This window comes from Erpetoichthys calabaricus, chromosome 2 (genome assembly GCF_900747795.2).
Source record: "Erpetoichthys calabaricus chromosome 2, fErpCal1.3, whole genome shotgun sequence".
NCBI lineage: Eukaryota > Metazoa > Chordata > Cladistia > Polypteriformes > Polypteridae > Erpetoichthys > Erpetoichthys calabaricus.
The window spans coordinates 93,010,703-93,027,229 of NC_041395.2; the positions used below are offsets into that span (position 1 = coordinate 93,010,703).

At 37.6% G+C, this 16,527-nt stretch overlaps 1 protein-coding gene across 1 annotated transcript in view; it reads left to right on the top strand.

Moving 5' to 3' along the window:
* The window catches only part of LOC114646124 (tetratricopeptide repeat protein 24-like), a 57,187-nt gene that overhangs the window by 25,392 nt on the left and 15,268 nt on the right, over nt 1–16,527 (top strand). The window contains exons 7-11 of the mRNA XM_028794128.2: nt 5,741–5,862; nt 6,305–6,424; nt 9,072–9,154; nt 12,894–13,012; nt 13,777–13,948. Of these exons, the coding sequence (XP_028649961.2) occupies nt 5,741–5,862; nt 6,305–6,424; nt 9,072–9,154; nt 12,894–13,012; nt 13,777–13,948 (616 nt within the window). The remainder of the gene's footprint in view (nt 1–5,740; nt 5,863–6,304; nt 6,425–9,071; nt 9,155–12,893; nt 13,013–13,776; nt 13,949–16,527) is intronic.

The following is a 16,527-nucleotide window of genomic DNA, read 5'->3' on the forward strand; positions in this document are numbered from 1 at the left end:
AGTTTCATCCCAAGAACTATAAACGCACTCAATCATTCCATCAAGTGCTCCTTGTAGAACTGTTTGTACTTATAAGTACAATTACCCCACTGTAAACTTGCACTACAGTTATAATATTGCACAACCTGCGCCACTTTATAAAGCGCGTATGATGACGATATCATTTTTAAGATGAAATGCAGCAAAATATGTTGCTTATAGTATACAGATAAAACTTTAACTTCATTTAAATAATCTGTATTGTTAATAATTAAACATGTGAGGATACGGTGCCGAAGCGCTAGCTAGTTCACAGATAGCTCCTGCCTTGCGCTGTATTGTTGCTGGTGCTGACGCGACACTGGAAGGATAGACGGATAGAATAATTAAACATGTACTACGAAGATATTTCAATGTTCCTTAAAAGTTTTGAAGAATCGACGTTCTAAGCTTACAGATGGCTTAACGTCTATTACAGAGCTGATTGTGTGGCCATTGGGTATTTGGAGAAAGAAAAGTAAGGACAGGAATTGGAGGTTAGTACGTTTGAAAGAGACAGTACTTCTGTAATAAATTATTTCATCGAAGGTCGCGCATGGCTCAGCAAGCCTCTTGCGTGAGATATGAACAATCACTGCGCCACCGTGTTCGCATGTTTAATAACATGCTTTCATTCCTGTCATCATGAAAAAGATATCACGTATACATCTTAGTATTTTAATTATTCAGAGAGCTGTAATATCACGAATGTAATGGATTCTGTCTCCTGTCGGAGAAAGAGAAAGAACGGAAGCACGTAGTGATTCACACACATAGAGCACATAGAAGATCAAACACAGAACAAAGCATTTAACGTGCTACTTGAGAAACTAGTAAAATAAACGATTTTAAGATGAAGTTTATGATGTTCTAATTTAATGACAAAATAAACTACGTGATTAAAGTGGAAATTTCGAGATTAAAGTTGACATTTCGTGCTTTTTCCCCACTGTGTACCTATTTTTTTCTCTGTACCCTAATAAGCTTTCATATGACACTCAGACGGTCCGCTGCGAGTCGCCTTTTCACGCTGACTTTGATATGTGATTTCTTTTTTATTTTGGGCACTGTGCGACTTTGTGAACTTGAGCTTTCGAGTTTCTCCGACACTATGTCACTCGATCAACTTTCTTTTGTTGATTATACCACTGTTTAAACCAACAAATAGTATGTTTTTCCTTTGCCTCCACTTGGTATTCGCTGAAATTCTTATATTTTCACCCGTGCTTTTCCCATTGTCTTTTCACAGAAGACTATTTATATCAATTTGCATATTCAAAGAGGCATAATTCTGGGAGGAGTTGGGGCGGGACAGAAGGCGTGTGCACGTGCGTTACTTTTCACGCTGATCGGGATTTATGTAGTGGAAGAACGTGAAAGTTTGCGTAAGCACAGATTCCTGCATCTGGATTTTTCTGTGCGTACGCACAATCCCGCTTTTGTGCTTACGCCATGCTATAGTGTGAGTTCTACGCACGGCGTTATACATGAGGCCCCAGGGGTGATGGTCCCCATCCATTCCAGGTGTAAACTGTTATCTTCCTGTAATCTTATCTATTTTGGCTCAGGATGAAGACATGCTTTAGGATATTTAAGTTTTTGTTTGTAAGTCTTTTCCTGAATGAGAAGTTTCTCAGAACATTTGTGGTATCCTCTACTGTTCAATCTGTCACTTAGGCTGCAACATTGTTCCTGCTGCAAAGAAAGCAAGCAAATTTTCACCTAATGATTAGAGATCAGTGGTCCTTATGTCCCATATCATGAAAACCTTTGAGTGGCTGGTCCTGGACAATATAAGTCCTCTTTTTGAAAGACCACTAGGACCCACTGCAGTTTGTCTATCGGACAAACATTGGAGTGGAAGATACTTTTGTCTTTCTGCTGCACAAGGCCTTCCTGGACAAAGCTGGCAGCATTGTTAGGATTATGTTTTTTGATTTCTCCAGTGTCTTCAGTACAATCCAATTACGCCTGCCCAGAGTTAAGCTTGGGGATATTCAGGTGGGAGCGACTATCATATAAGCACTGGTGTCTGGACTATAAATATAACACCAGGTCATGTCAGTTAAATCTGTTGCAATTCTGCACTAATGGATTGTACTGACAAGAGGGATGAGATCAAGTATAGGAATTGGGTGGTAGTGTGGTGGGCTGGAGTGAAGAGAAGCTCTTCAACAGAGGCCCACCAAATCAACAAGGTAATTAAGAAGGCAGGCTTAGTATTGGGATGCAGTCTCATCCCACTGAATGTAACGGTGGAGGAAAGAATTGCTGATGGCCAGCCTGATAATAATCTTGCACATCCTTTCTATGTCACATTATCATTCAACACTTTTATCAACAAATTATTCAGCAGAAGTGTGTTAAGAAGTGATACTGGATGTCCTTCTTTATAATGCCTCACTGTGCCTGCTGTCTTCAGTAAAGTTAACGTTTTTTCCTCTTTTTTTGTAATTCTTGGGTGTGTTTCATTGTTATAATATTTCTTGAGCTTCTGTAAAAATGTATATTTTTTCTTGAAGCAAATAAAGAGCTACATACCATGCCTACCTGCCCACCTAAAATTCTGTTCCTTCTCCCAAAAAACGTTGCCATGATTTTCTAAAACTTGAAAGTATCCAATTTTTTCCACCAATGTCCTACCTGATGTCTTTTATTCACTTAAAGAACATCTTTCCAAAGAAATGTGGGATGAACTTGTCCTCCAAACTCTTGTCATATTCAGTCTTTGCTTTGCAGCTTGTGATTATTTAACAAGGCCACAAGTATTGGTTAAGCTTCATGTAAAGATATTTCTCTTTATGTCACACTGCAGTGTTTTGATCTTGGGACCTTTCATTGTGCCCTCCATTTTGGTCATGTCTTGATGGGGGTTTGGGTGAATCTTGAAATTCTGCCTTGACAAGAGTGTGCCTCTTTACCAATCATACAAGTTATTCTACTTGTTGTTTACTGGTTCTAGGCAACAGCAATTAGTCTGGCATCATAAGAACTTAAGTAGGCTCTCCTCTATTACTGAAGGAGTTTCTTAACAGTGTTCTGTGGAGCTACATAGTAGTTCTTTTATTCTTCAAATTTCATGTTTTTATCAGGATCTTTATTAGAGTCCAGTGTAAACCTTGCCTTGTTACAAATATTTTAACTATCTTGTGCTTTCAACCCTTCTTCCTGACATTTTGTTGTTCCTTCATTTGTTTATTAATTATTGCTGAGATTTTAGTTTTCCTTGTTTATTTTTACAATGTTTATACAGTACGCTTTCCACTTGTGAGTCCTGCAATGTAACATCTTGCCCTGAACAAGGTGAAAAGTACCACATGTTAAAATCTGACTGTATCTGATTACTTAACAAAATGGCGAGGACAGCGATTCATTCTCAGGGGAGGGGGGGGCAAGATATGGTCTGAAGAACAGAACTGGTACATTCAGTGTTTTAAGCCAGACACTCTTCATTGCTTCCAACTTACTATTTACAATTTCCTGAACTTGCTTTAAAGTTTTTAGTGAGTTTGCTTATTGTGCTTTCTTCATTTTACTTGGAGGCCGTTAGCTTTGGCAAATCCTTTGTCTTTGCTTCATTCTGTACACCCAAAGATCTTCCGCCGTCATCATTTTGTGTTATACATTTTATTTTTTATGATGCCTTTGTCGCCAGCTTCTACGTGACGCATCTCAGATATCATCAATAACAATCTGTTCCTAACTCACTTTATAGATTCGTGGGTGTTGTTTATCATTTACAAACATCTTCCTTAAAAACTCAACATATTCAGTACCCTCATCCTGTCTCTCCACTCATTTCATTTTTGCAATACTGTATTAGGTACTGTTCATCTTGACCGCTTATTCGTCTCTCTCTTCCCCCTAACCCTTAATGCCTCAGGTCCTGGTACAGACAAAATCGGTATTCCTCAGTGTCCTTTTTGTTTTTGTAAAAACAGAGAGCTCACTGATGCTTTAGGTTGTTTGGGCCTATGGTTTGTGCAAGTTATTTTGAGAGTTTCAGGGCAGAGATTATAAAGTTGAACATCTTCCTAAATATCTACCCCTGTAGTTGACTTTTTGGCACTCAAATAATGATCCATTTCTAATCGAAGGGCACTGAGGTAACCAGAGTTTTTAAATAAATTAACAGTTTGCACCTGACTAACTGAGAAGAGTTGTTTTTGAAATAAATTAAGCCTCTCTATTTCTACGAGAGGGAGTCAAGCTAAAGTTAGAAAATGACATTTGTTAGAAAATGTAACAAACCTTAACAAAACTGATACTGTCATTTCTCAATTTAGTCTCCACCCTTCTCAATGCACTTGCGCCACCTGCCTGGAAGTGCCTGGATTCCAGCAGAATAAATCTGTTTTGTATTGTCCGGTGCAAATACTTGTGCACCGCTTTCTTCAAGTCATCATCTATGTTGAATTGACGACCACCCAGATGTTTTTTTAGCGGTCCAAAAAGGTGGAAATCACACGGTGCCACATCTGGCAAATAAGGAGATTTGGTTTGAGGCAGTACCTCAAACTTCAGTTTCTCCAGACAAGCCTTGGTGTTCCTCATTGTCTTGCAGCAAAAGGACTCCTTGAGACAGCAGTCCCCGCCGCTTGGATTGAATAGCAGGCTTCACACTGGGGACTGTAATACACCTTGGCATGAAGTGTTTGACAGTAACTCAGGGGCACGAGTGGTTGTGAGAACAAGACAAAACCTTTTATTCTGCTGGAATCCAGGTACTTCCAGGCAGGTGTCACAAGTGCATTGAGAAGGGTGGAGACTCCATTGAGAAATGACAGTATCAGTTTTGTTTTTGGTTTGTTCCATTTTCTAATAAATCCCATTTTCTAACTTTAGCTTGACTCCCCCTTGCACAATACCTAGAGATGTTAGTTAAATCTATGCTTCTAGGTCACACATATAACACACTTAAAAACTTGGTAAATAAGAAGGAGCTAGAAGAGTAGCTGCTGTCAGCAAGAGAGAAATCATAAGTAAGGAAGACCAGATAACCAAAACTTCAAAGGCAGATTTTTTAAAATTTTACTATTTTATAAGAAACTTAAACAGTCTCAGTTTTTCAGGGTTATCAGAATATATTTTTTAGCATGGCAAAGGCTTGTGCTATAGTCAAATGAGGAGAGATGTTAGCAACTGTTTATCTAAATAGATTTTCAGATTTTTAAATCCTTACCAGGGGCGGCACGGTGGCACAGTGGTAGCGCTGCTCCCTCACAGTAAAGTGACCTGCATGGCATTTGCATGTTCTCCCCGTGTCTGTGTGCATTTCCTCCTACAGTCCAAAGACATGCAGGTTAGGTGCACTGGTGATCCTAAATTGTCCCTAGTGTGTGCTTGGTGGGTGTGTGTGTGTCCTGTGGTGGGCTGGCGCCCTGCCCGGGATTTGTTCCTGCCTTGCGCCCTGTGTTAGCTGGGATTGGCTCCAGCAGACGTCCGTGACCCTGTGTTAGGATATAACGGGTTGGATAATGGATGGATGGAAATCCTTACCTGTCAGTAACCTGTAACAGCTCTCACTTTAGACACTTAATGAAGTTTGTAGAAGCCTCAGCAGCAGCCTTCTGATGAACAGATTCTTGTCTACTCTAACAATCCTAGACTAAGATGTGTCATAGCAGTACAATTTACTGTACATGTATTTGTCTGAAATGTGATTTTTTTTTTTTGGAACAAAAAGTACCATTATGATCTAGTGTGCTGTTCTCTTTCTCAGGTGATTTCCATGGTCAGTATCAGTCCTGTGAGGGTCTTGGTGCAATTAAAGTTCGCTTACATGAGCCTGACAGAGCCATTCTCTACTATAAAGAAGCCCTGGGCCTGATATCAAAATGCAAGGTATATACTGATTTTTAAAACAGAGCTTTAAGATTTGACGTTTCTTCTAGAATCTGAAATGAAACCGTTATTATTATTATCCTTGTTGTGTCCCTCCCTGTGGTTATTATACAGTATGTCTTACTGCCACAATGAATACATGTCTTCTTTTTATCCACATCCTCCAAAAACATGTAGGTTATGCTGATTGGTGACTCTAAATAGGTTCAGAGGACTGGCATCCTTTTCCTGGCTGGTTCATGCCTCATCCTTCATGCAGCTGAGATAGGCTTTGGCTTCACAATGAGCCTGAATGAATTAAAATAATTAGGTGTGAAAATGTTACCACCATTACATCTATTCATGCATGTCATCTGGTGCAAGGCTTTGATGCTGATCTGTTTCATCACCCAGTTCAGTCAAAATTTCAAGTTGTAATAACTTTTTTTTTTTTCTTTTCTAGGATATGCCAGGCAGTGCCCAGGAGAGACTTGTAAACAAGCTTACGGACACCATCCAGTATAAACTTTGCTCAGCCAGCTCAATTTTTAGCAGAGGTGTCACAAAAACTGATTTGCAATCTGTAAGTTTCACATATCTTGAAGTTTACCAGTTACAACTTTAAAGCTTGCAGATAAAAAAGATGAATAAGTTATTATTAATATGGAATCATTTAACAAATACATTCAATTCAATTCAAAGTAGTACTTTAGTTTCAAGCTGCTTTATGTTTGGTAAACTGTATAGATTTAGTCTTTTATTTGCTGCTGTTGACCTCCCTGCAAGACAATATCTGAAGTAACGAAAGGTAAGAAGTAAAATTCTGTCAAATCTGTTCTTAGTTGATGTTACTTTAATTCTGGAATTTGGTCAAATTATGACATGTGCAAGACTTAAGTGTGACCCACAAGCCAGGATTAAAGTTTAATTTGATAATCCGACCAGTCCAACTTTAGTTCTACTTTTTCAGCTACTGTAACTGTATCACTAATACACAAACTTGATGGTGCTCTGTCTTAACAACAGGTTTCTAAGCACTGAGTGACCCTGAGCTTGCTGTCTATCAGAATGTATCAGATCTATACAAATAGTATATGATCCCTCACTGATTACAGATGTTTTGTGTGGCCTTCAAGTGAAAAGTTTGCCCAAACTGGCATAGCTGGTATAACTTGAGGTCCTTCACTCACTCCTGATAACTCACACCATTTATTTAATAGCCTCTTTTTTTCCTGGATTCCTTCTAATACTATTATATCCGTCTTGATATATATCAAGATCAAAAAAGTACACAGAAGTCCATTGGTGGTCCATGGTGTCCTACACAAACCAAAGGCATTTGGAAACTGGAAGAAACTCTGATAGGAAGGGATCTGCTAGACCCAAAGTCACAACCCAAACAAAAGACAAGTTTCTGAGGGTCACCAGCCTGTGTGGTAGATGCCTCACAGTACAACAGCTTCAAGCGCACCTTAATAGTGGTTGACAAAGCAAATCTCAGTTTTTACTGTGAAGAAGAGACTTCTTCCAGTCTGCAGTAGTCCACCGATATTTCAAGGCCCTATTTTGTCCTTTAAGGAATCCTTTCTTACTGCCACTCGCCCTGTTTTACCTGCAGTACAAAGTCTCAAGCAGACTTGAAAAATAAAATAGAAATAAATAAATAGAAATAAATAATTCATAAGCAATGATACAAAAATAAACTGTGTTTCACATTCTCACAACTGTAAGCCTACTTTTTCCCACCGGTGTTTGTGTACATATGTGTATATATAGTGTGTGTGTGTGTGTGTGTATATATATATATATATATATATATATATATATATATATATATATATATATATATATATATGGGTGTCCCTGGTCTTCTTCCCCCATCACTTCCGCACACTTATGTGTGTGTGTGTATATATATATATATATATATATATATATATATATATATATATATATATATATATCCTTTCATTTATTTGACAGTAAACTATTTCAACCATATATATATATATATATATATATATATATATATATATATATATATATATATATATATATATATATATATATATATATATATAAAATCCAGCCATCCATCCATTTTCCAACCCACTGAATCCAAACACAGGGTCACGGGGGTCTGCTGGAGCCAATCCCAGCCAACACAGGGCACAAGGCAGGATCCAATCCCGGGCAGGGTGCCAACCCACTGCAGGACACACACACAAACACACCCACACACCAAGCACACACTAGGGCCAATTTAGAATCGCCAACCCACCTAACCTGCATGTCTTTGGACTGTGGGAGGAAACCCACGCAGACACGGGGAGAACATGCAAACTCCACGCAGGGAGGACTCGGGAAGCGAACCCAGGTCCCCAGGTCTCACAACGAGGCAGCAGCGCTACCCACTGCACCACCGTGCCGCCCCTATATATAAAATATATATATATGTGTGTATATGTATATATATATATATATATATATATATGTATATATATATATATATATGTATATATAGTATATAATGGAAGCGAATGTCTATGATACAGTTTGCATATTTGTAGCTGGAAATCCACAAAAGATAAAAATTAATCATGTATCTTAAAATAGTTTTTTATCCCTAAGCTTTAGATTCCTACCAGATATCATCATCAGAAGAAAATGATTATAAATACAGAAATCCAAGGCAATATATAGTAAATAAGGATGGGAGGGTAGGTGGATGTAAGGGTGGGAGGGTTAATGAGGTGGGGTTCAGAGGATATTGGTTATAAAGTCTTATTTATTATATATGTGTTCTTCTGTTCAAGTCTGCATATGCTGGGTTCATGTCCAAGTGTCTGTTGATGGTGTTTTCATTAGAGAGCCACAATTCAGCCAGCTCTCTGGCACTTTTAGTATTAGCCTTGAATTTTACTTTCACTGAGTCCCATTTAAATGTGTGTTTGGTTGAACTTGTATGTGTGTAAATCAGAGACCGTGGGTCCTTTCCTCTGACTGCATTGCGATGTTCCTGTATACGTGTGGCGAGTGTTTTTGATGTTTGTCCCATGTATTACAGCTTACTGTGTAATATTAAGAAAAACAAAATATTTTGGTTAAAGTCCTGAGGAATACTGCATAATTAATTGGTTAGATGAATATTTATTTTGTCACAAGTTTTTAAATTCTTTTGGCTGACTTTGTGCATCTTGTTCCCATTATTGTGAATTTTCACCCCTCAGAAAGGCCTTCCTGAAAATCCTTCACCCTTTGAGACAATCATGTCTGATCAACAGCGACATCCACAGGAGCAACACATACCTATGTAAGTCCTTTCTACCTTAACTGCTTCAACAAAAATAGTCTTCAAGTACTAAACCACATTATTGAATAATACTTTTAGCAGCCAAATGTTGCCTGGCACGTTGTTCACTTCCTCCTTCAGTGAAATCCTTCATGTCTGGAGCACAAAGAATTGATTGTCTTGTCAACTCTGACTAACCAAGCATTAAACCCCTCTAATTATAGCAGTTGTATTGCATATGTGAAAGTAGTTGGGTGCAACTGCGTTATGGTAATTATAATCTGTTTTTATTTTGCTTGTAAGCAGTCGTCATGGCACCACCTATTATGGGCACCACCTAGAAATCTAAATGCAATTTACATCAGACAACTACATGTAATATAGACAGGATGTTTTTAAAAAAAGAAATAAAAAGAAAGGCTCAGAAGAGAATAAACAATTAATTCTTTTAATGTCCCTGTTTATTTTGATCATTATTTTAAAAAGGTTTCTTTCTTAATAAGAGATTTTGTTAAAAATTTAAATTTTTTCCACAATGTTATTGGGGATTCTTGTAATGCTCCTAAATTACATAACTCCTCATACAGGCACAAATTAAACTGAACACAGAATTACCAGACTGGAAAATATATTAATAATGATAATGATGATGATGATGAACTATAAAAGAAGCCAAATTCAAAACAGCAGATGTTTGTAGCTTTCACTAGGGCTTTACTACTCAGACCTTTAAACTGCCTGCCAAATACGTGTTGTGTTGTCTATGTCTACTGTATGTCTAACTCTGTAAGTCTAAGTCTAAACTTTCTCTTCCTCTCTTTTTCTTATCTCTAGCCAATCTTGGGTCCGCTCTCCCTCTTGCTAGAGAAGCATTGCACAATTGCATCCATAAATTCTCTTCCAAATGCACATAAAGTTTCATGACTTTAGTGTATATTATTGTCTGAAAGTCAACATTTGTGACGTGGTGTTTCTTAATATGGTTCAGCACACAGGCTGAACTTATTCATTGTTCCAGTTTTTATAAAATATAGATCAAGAGGCAAAGACCGTCTGTGATGTCTTTCATATCATTAAGTAATTACATCTCAAAAAGGTTATCTCAAAGTGTTTGTGACATCCTGGAGTTTATATGTCCTCCTGTTGTTCGTATTAGTCTTTGCTGGGTACTCCTCACTCAATCCAAAAATAGGAATATTAGATTAATTGTCAAATATAATCTGGCACTGTAAGGTGAGCATGGTTGTATGAAAGTGCCCTGCAGTATACTGGTGCCCCATTCAAAGCAGCTTATTGCCTAAAGGCCATTAATGCCAGGACAGACCCTGACTGTCTCATGTCTCTTCAATCAAAAAAAGAGTATCCAAAAAATGGATAGTTTTAATTGTTTTTCAGCCAGCCACCATCTTAAGTCACTACATAAGTTATTTATTTATTCTACTCTTTCCCTTTCCTAAGTAAGTCTAGTGTTTCATGGTTTTGTTTGGTAAAGTTAATAGCACTATGGTGATTCATGTTCTGTATTTTATCCCCAAACGCTACCTACTTCACATAGAACAGTATGAAGTAGCACTTGAGTAAGTGCATTTATACTACAACCAATTGAATCCCTATGAATACAGACAGGCGATCTCCATTTAATTAATTATGTGACTAAAGCCAATTGGCTGCACCAGTTGTGATTTAGGGGTGTCATATTAAATGGGGTTAATACTTATGCTATTAATAAATATGTGTTTTATATTTATGATTAATTTAGACCATTTTACAGAGATCAGTTTACACTTTGACATTAAAAAGTCTTTTTCTTTTGAGTAGTGTCAAAAAAGGCAAATTAAATAAACTGTGGTTCAGTGTTGTATAACAATAAAATGTTAACATTTCCAAGAGGTTCTTCCACAGTATATATTGAACATTAGGAAAGCAGTAGTGTGACTACTTTTCATAGGTTCCTAGACCCCCACCTGCCTTTGGCTTGTTATGCCTTGCCTAGAGAATTTTCTTAAGCTAGACTAGGGAGCTTTGCCCCCTTCTCGCTTCGTTCGCCAATCCCTGGCCCAGCGCTATGCACTAGCCTCCTTGCAGCTCGTGTATGGGGATGCGGAGGTACAATTTAAACAGATTTTTATTTTCTTGGGAACTGTTACATATGCATAATTGAACTAACTATTTTACATTACAGCAAGTAATTAACCATATTAAAAATAGTAAAACGTAATAATTTGAAAGTAAATTATGTTTCATGTTGCGTTAGAGTTATTTGTTAAGTAATAAGAATTTGTTCTGTTTGGCTTTGACATTAACACGTAAATACTTTTTAAACTTACACTTTTACTGTAAAACTTCAGTAAAAACAATCTTTTGAATTCAATTTTCGTCAATATCGCATTGAATTTTGATTCTGCGTTTGGACTTTCATCGTGACAATGCAACATATAACTGCCCGTGATCAAATTTCGTTTCTTTCTCTCTATTAACTAAAATGAATTTTTCGAATGTTTGGCTCTGAGATTTGTTAATTGTCTTTGCAAAAGCTATTCTAATGGGAAACTGTTAACGTTTTAATACAAATGGCATATCAAGATCTCCTTTGTTGTCTAATGTTATCCGTGGAATATTTACTACATTACCTTTCTTGGATACATCCTTCTTTCTACAGTAATTTGTGCAGAGGAAGACCGGACGGTGTTAATGGTTGTAGATATTCTTTGGAATATTGTAAGTTGATGTTTTCATCTTCCGCATAATCACCACCAACTGTTTCAGCATAGTCTATTGATACGCATTTAACCAATTTGTCGTGTAACCGATCGACATTTTTGGTATTAATTTGTTTGACTTCATCGTTTCTTGGTGCTAGGATTGCCCATGTACTAATTTTTTCTGTTGATAACCCTTCGTGATGAAATTCTTTAATACGATTTGGACATAATACATCTTCTTTAATTGGGAACTTAAAGTGAGGAAAACATTAAAATTTATAAGTGCTGAGAGAGCAGGAACTGTGTCTGACAAAAACATTCACACGAATGAGAGGTGAGAGTACCGTGTGCGTGGTTGAATATGGTGAAGAGGAGGGCGTGACTTGAAAAAATCTATTGGTCAAAGTCTCATGGGACTTTGAAAAAAATCTCTTCATAAAAGTCTGGTCTTGTCGCAGGATTTTTTTATATAATGGAGAGATGTAATCCTTCCCATGCATAGGGTGCCTCGCCTACTCCAACAACAGGTTTGATTTATTAGCTTGTTTCCGCTGTTGTTTGCAACCTGTCTTTTTCTGCATTGCACTTCCTAGTCTGTTCATGATCATTGGCCTCCCCAACAACTTTCTGCATGCATATTTATTTATTTACTTAACTACTTTAACCTAAGTACACTCTTTAATATATTCTTACTTTACACCTCAGTTTTTGAATGCTTTTACTCCCTTGATCTTAAACAAAGGTAAATTAATTAACTCACAATTTCTATTTCTATTCTGTGTATATGGCACTATAATTGCTGACTGAAGCACTCCGTAACTCCTTTCATGTTCACCCATTCCTTAAAAATTGTAAATCACATTTTACATCTCTTTAATATTTGCTTTGGACTTGGAATTCATACTGTTGGATTGTCATTGTGCCATGTTGGAAAGAAAGTAAAATGGACTAATGAAGTTCCAGTTACAACAAATTATGTTTGGTTCAGAACATATTGATAAGATGTTAAATGACTCTCTCCATTAATTGAGGTCCTTGATTTACTTCTAATTTATCAGTAGACCCAGGGTGATGAATGGTGCCCCCCATTTCATGAATGGTGAAAGTTCTCACCTCCAAGCAGAGGATGGAATTCCTGTGAAACCTGATCATCACAGTAAAGATGATGTTTTGAAGGGTAAGTTCAGGAAATTCAGATGTGCAGCAGCCTTTTCCAATATCTAACAGCTGAAATTTGATTTGTCTTCAAAGTCACCCTAACAAATGTATTTTTAATTTTTAACAATTTATAGATAATACAGTAATTGGTATTTTGTGGCAACTCAGTTTTAATCAATAATATTTGTAATCTGGTAAACCAGTCAATTTGCTTTCAATCTGCTTTCCTAATGTACAGTATGCTGTGGTGGCAGGACTCCCCACTGTGTAGACAAAGTCATGCTATTCTCACCAATTGACTCCAAAGCATAAAAACAAAAACTCAGAATTGAGAGCTGTGGTGGTTCAGAACATTAACCTTTCACAAAGTTGTGAAAAACATTGAACTTTTTCACAAATGTTTTCAGAATCAGACATATCTCAAAGAACTCGGACCACCATAATTCATTTTGGAGTTTCATGGTGTCCTCCTTCCAATGAGCCCTTACATTCTAAGAAAAGAGCAGGAATCCATGGTTAATCGTCCCCGTCTAGTTTAAGCCATGTATGACTAGTTAGGATCCTGCTGCCTATTGTCACATAGGGTCATGGGATATGGAGCCTGAAAGCACCAACACACTCAAATTTTCATAAAATCCCTAAGCCCCAAACATTGTGGTTTCACCCAGGTTACTTTTCTTGAGATGTCAAAATAACCTCCCCAAGTAATTATTAAACAGATGCAGACCTGTTGTAAAGCATATTGACTTAAATCTTAGTTAACTTTTGATTTTGAATTGCCAGAGTCAGCCTTTGTCAGCCCTCAGGATGAGAATGGTGGGCCTCGACCAGAAAATTCAGACTTCTGTCAGAAAAATGAAGCACTGGAAGGAGTGACAAAGTCAGATGTCAGAAAAAGTGACCGAAGGGAAACACAAGAGCCAAAACATTTGATGATGTTGCCACAAGCCAATAGGTGAGTGAATTGGTGCTATTAGCTAGTCTAGTTTAGTCCAGCTAAAGTTAATGTGAAATATCTTTGTAGCCAGCTGTTTAACTCATTTTTTATTCTTGGCTCCTAAAAATCTTTACAGTTTAATGCCATATTCAAAAGGAGCATATGTTGGTTACATTAGTGATACTAATTCAGCCCCATGTCAGTGTGAGAGACTCAGTATGAGAGACTCGTGCAATTCTCTGGTGTCCCATGAAGAGCTTAGTCTCTGCCCTATCCTAGATGCTTCTGAATCTGAATTGGATTCAGTGAGTTATGCTATGATAATATTGTCTCTGTGGGGCCAACGCTTAGTCAGCTATTGCAGTAGGCATCATTCCTATTACATGCCTTCATGGCCTCAGGTTAAAGTGCTACGGTTTGTCCACTCTCCATGTTTCCTGATCCAGCAGTTCTATGAATTGCATAAACTGTGGACCAATGTTGTGTCCTTTTAAACTCCTAAGGTGATGCGCACTGGGCAACTCAATAAAACGTTGGTGATGCGAGCCAGTTTTCTTCCTGTCAGCCCCTGCCACAGTTACTGTACAGTCATGGCCAAAAGTTTTAAGAATGACATAAGTATTGGTTTTCACAAAGTTTGCTGCTTCAGTGTTTTTAGATCTTTTTGTCAGATATTTTGATGGTATGCTGAAGTATAATTACAAGCATTTCATAAGTTTCAATGGCTTTTATTGACAATTACATTAAGATTATACAAAGAGTCAATATTTCAAGTGTTGGCCCTTCTTTTTCAAGACCTCTGCAATTCACCCTGGCATGCTGTCAATCAACTTCTGGGCCAAATCCTGACTGATGCCAGCCCATTCTTGCATAATCAATGCTTGGAGTTTGTCAGAATTTGTGGATTTTTGTTTGTCCACCTGCCTCTTTGAGGGTTGACCACACGTTCTCAATGGGATTAAGATCTGGGGAATTTCCTGGCCATGGACCCAAAATTTCGAAGTTTTGTTCCCAGAGCCACTTAATTTTCTCTTTTGCCTTATGGCACAGTGCTCCCTCATGCTGGAAAAGGCATTGTTCGTCACCAAACTGTTCTTGGATGACTGAGAATAGTTGCCTTCGGGGGATGTATCCTGGATAACAGCATGCATTGCCTACACTATTGCTCACCTTAGCCTTATGACTGTATTTGTGTTATATTTCAAATATCTTTGTATTAAGTATTTCATTTTATGTTCAACCTACCAAAGAAAATCATGGTTATGGAAGCCACACACAGTTTGTTATTAACAATTCCCCAGTTGCAAGGAATTGTATCATTGAACACTGAACACTGACTCATTATAAGGGTACTTATTTATAGTGCATTGAGACACAGGGAGTGAAAGTCAGCACCCCACAACTGCTGTAAACATGCACTGATTTACTCCCATCATTTATTAGGACACACAAAGTAAAACATGTGGTCTATCCATACTTATTTTACCACAAAACTGACTGCTTTTTGAGGAATATGTATGCCCATGCTTTGTCTTTGTTCCTTTAATAAGATTTATGCACTGATCCACAGTGGTGTGCGTTCCCTCAAGAGTTACAGTCCTCAGAAGACATGTCAAAAATAACACTTGTGCTTCTGTGGATTGATCCTTTCTAGTAGAGTAGTGCTGCATTGTAATTATGTATACAGCTGTAGTTTTATTTTTTCTGTTGCAATTACATTTATTTGTTTTTGTGAAAACATGTTTATTTTTGACTGTTTCTATTTATGGGGACATGCTAGCAAGCATTTCATTGTACAAGCTAACTAAACATTGTGCACAGTGAGGCACTGAGGTGTCTATGAAACTAAACTATTTTAGGAAAAGATTTTATAATTTCTTGCACCTGAAAGTCTTCTGAAATATTAGCAGAAATGCAAAAATAAGCATATTTCAGAGTGATCTGCTTAATGCAGAAGAGTAATTGTTGATGCTTAGCTATGCCTTGAGGTAATATTCAGGCACAGTCTTAATTTTCTGTGGAAACAAACAAACAAACAAAGCATACGACACACCCAGTTGGTGAATGCTGACTATGCACACAAACCATCTAGTCCATGTCATTTACACAAGATGTGGCAGTGAAAGGCAGGCATTTTGTTGATTGGTGCCAAGCTCTGGGTGCAGCGTACCTGCAGGCTGGCATTATGAGGCTTGAAATGGCAATTAAAACATAAAGTGGAATCAGCAAAGTTTGGAAGTTAATTTGAGTGCATAAGCCTTGTAGTCTACAGTGTAACATACCTGATGTGCGTGCTCTTCAGTTGATGTCATGCATCTTGGCATTTGTGCATCTCTTTGCAAAGGAGCATTTAGTGCTCAGTGGATGAAGCAGATAACATATTTTCAGATTCTTATATATAAGAAGTTTTACTTATAGTTAAGGTGCCTGTCACAATGTCGGTTATCGGTAAACATAACTGGAGCTTTGTGACATTTTATTCTGTATCTTGTATTAAACACTATCTTATATATAAACATCTACACGTGGAAGTGTGTGTGTCCGTCTGTCCCGGAAGTGAGAGTTGGAGTCGGGGTAAGGGCTTCACCTCCGAGGAT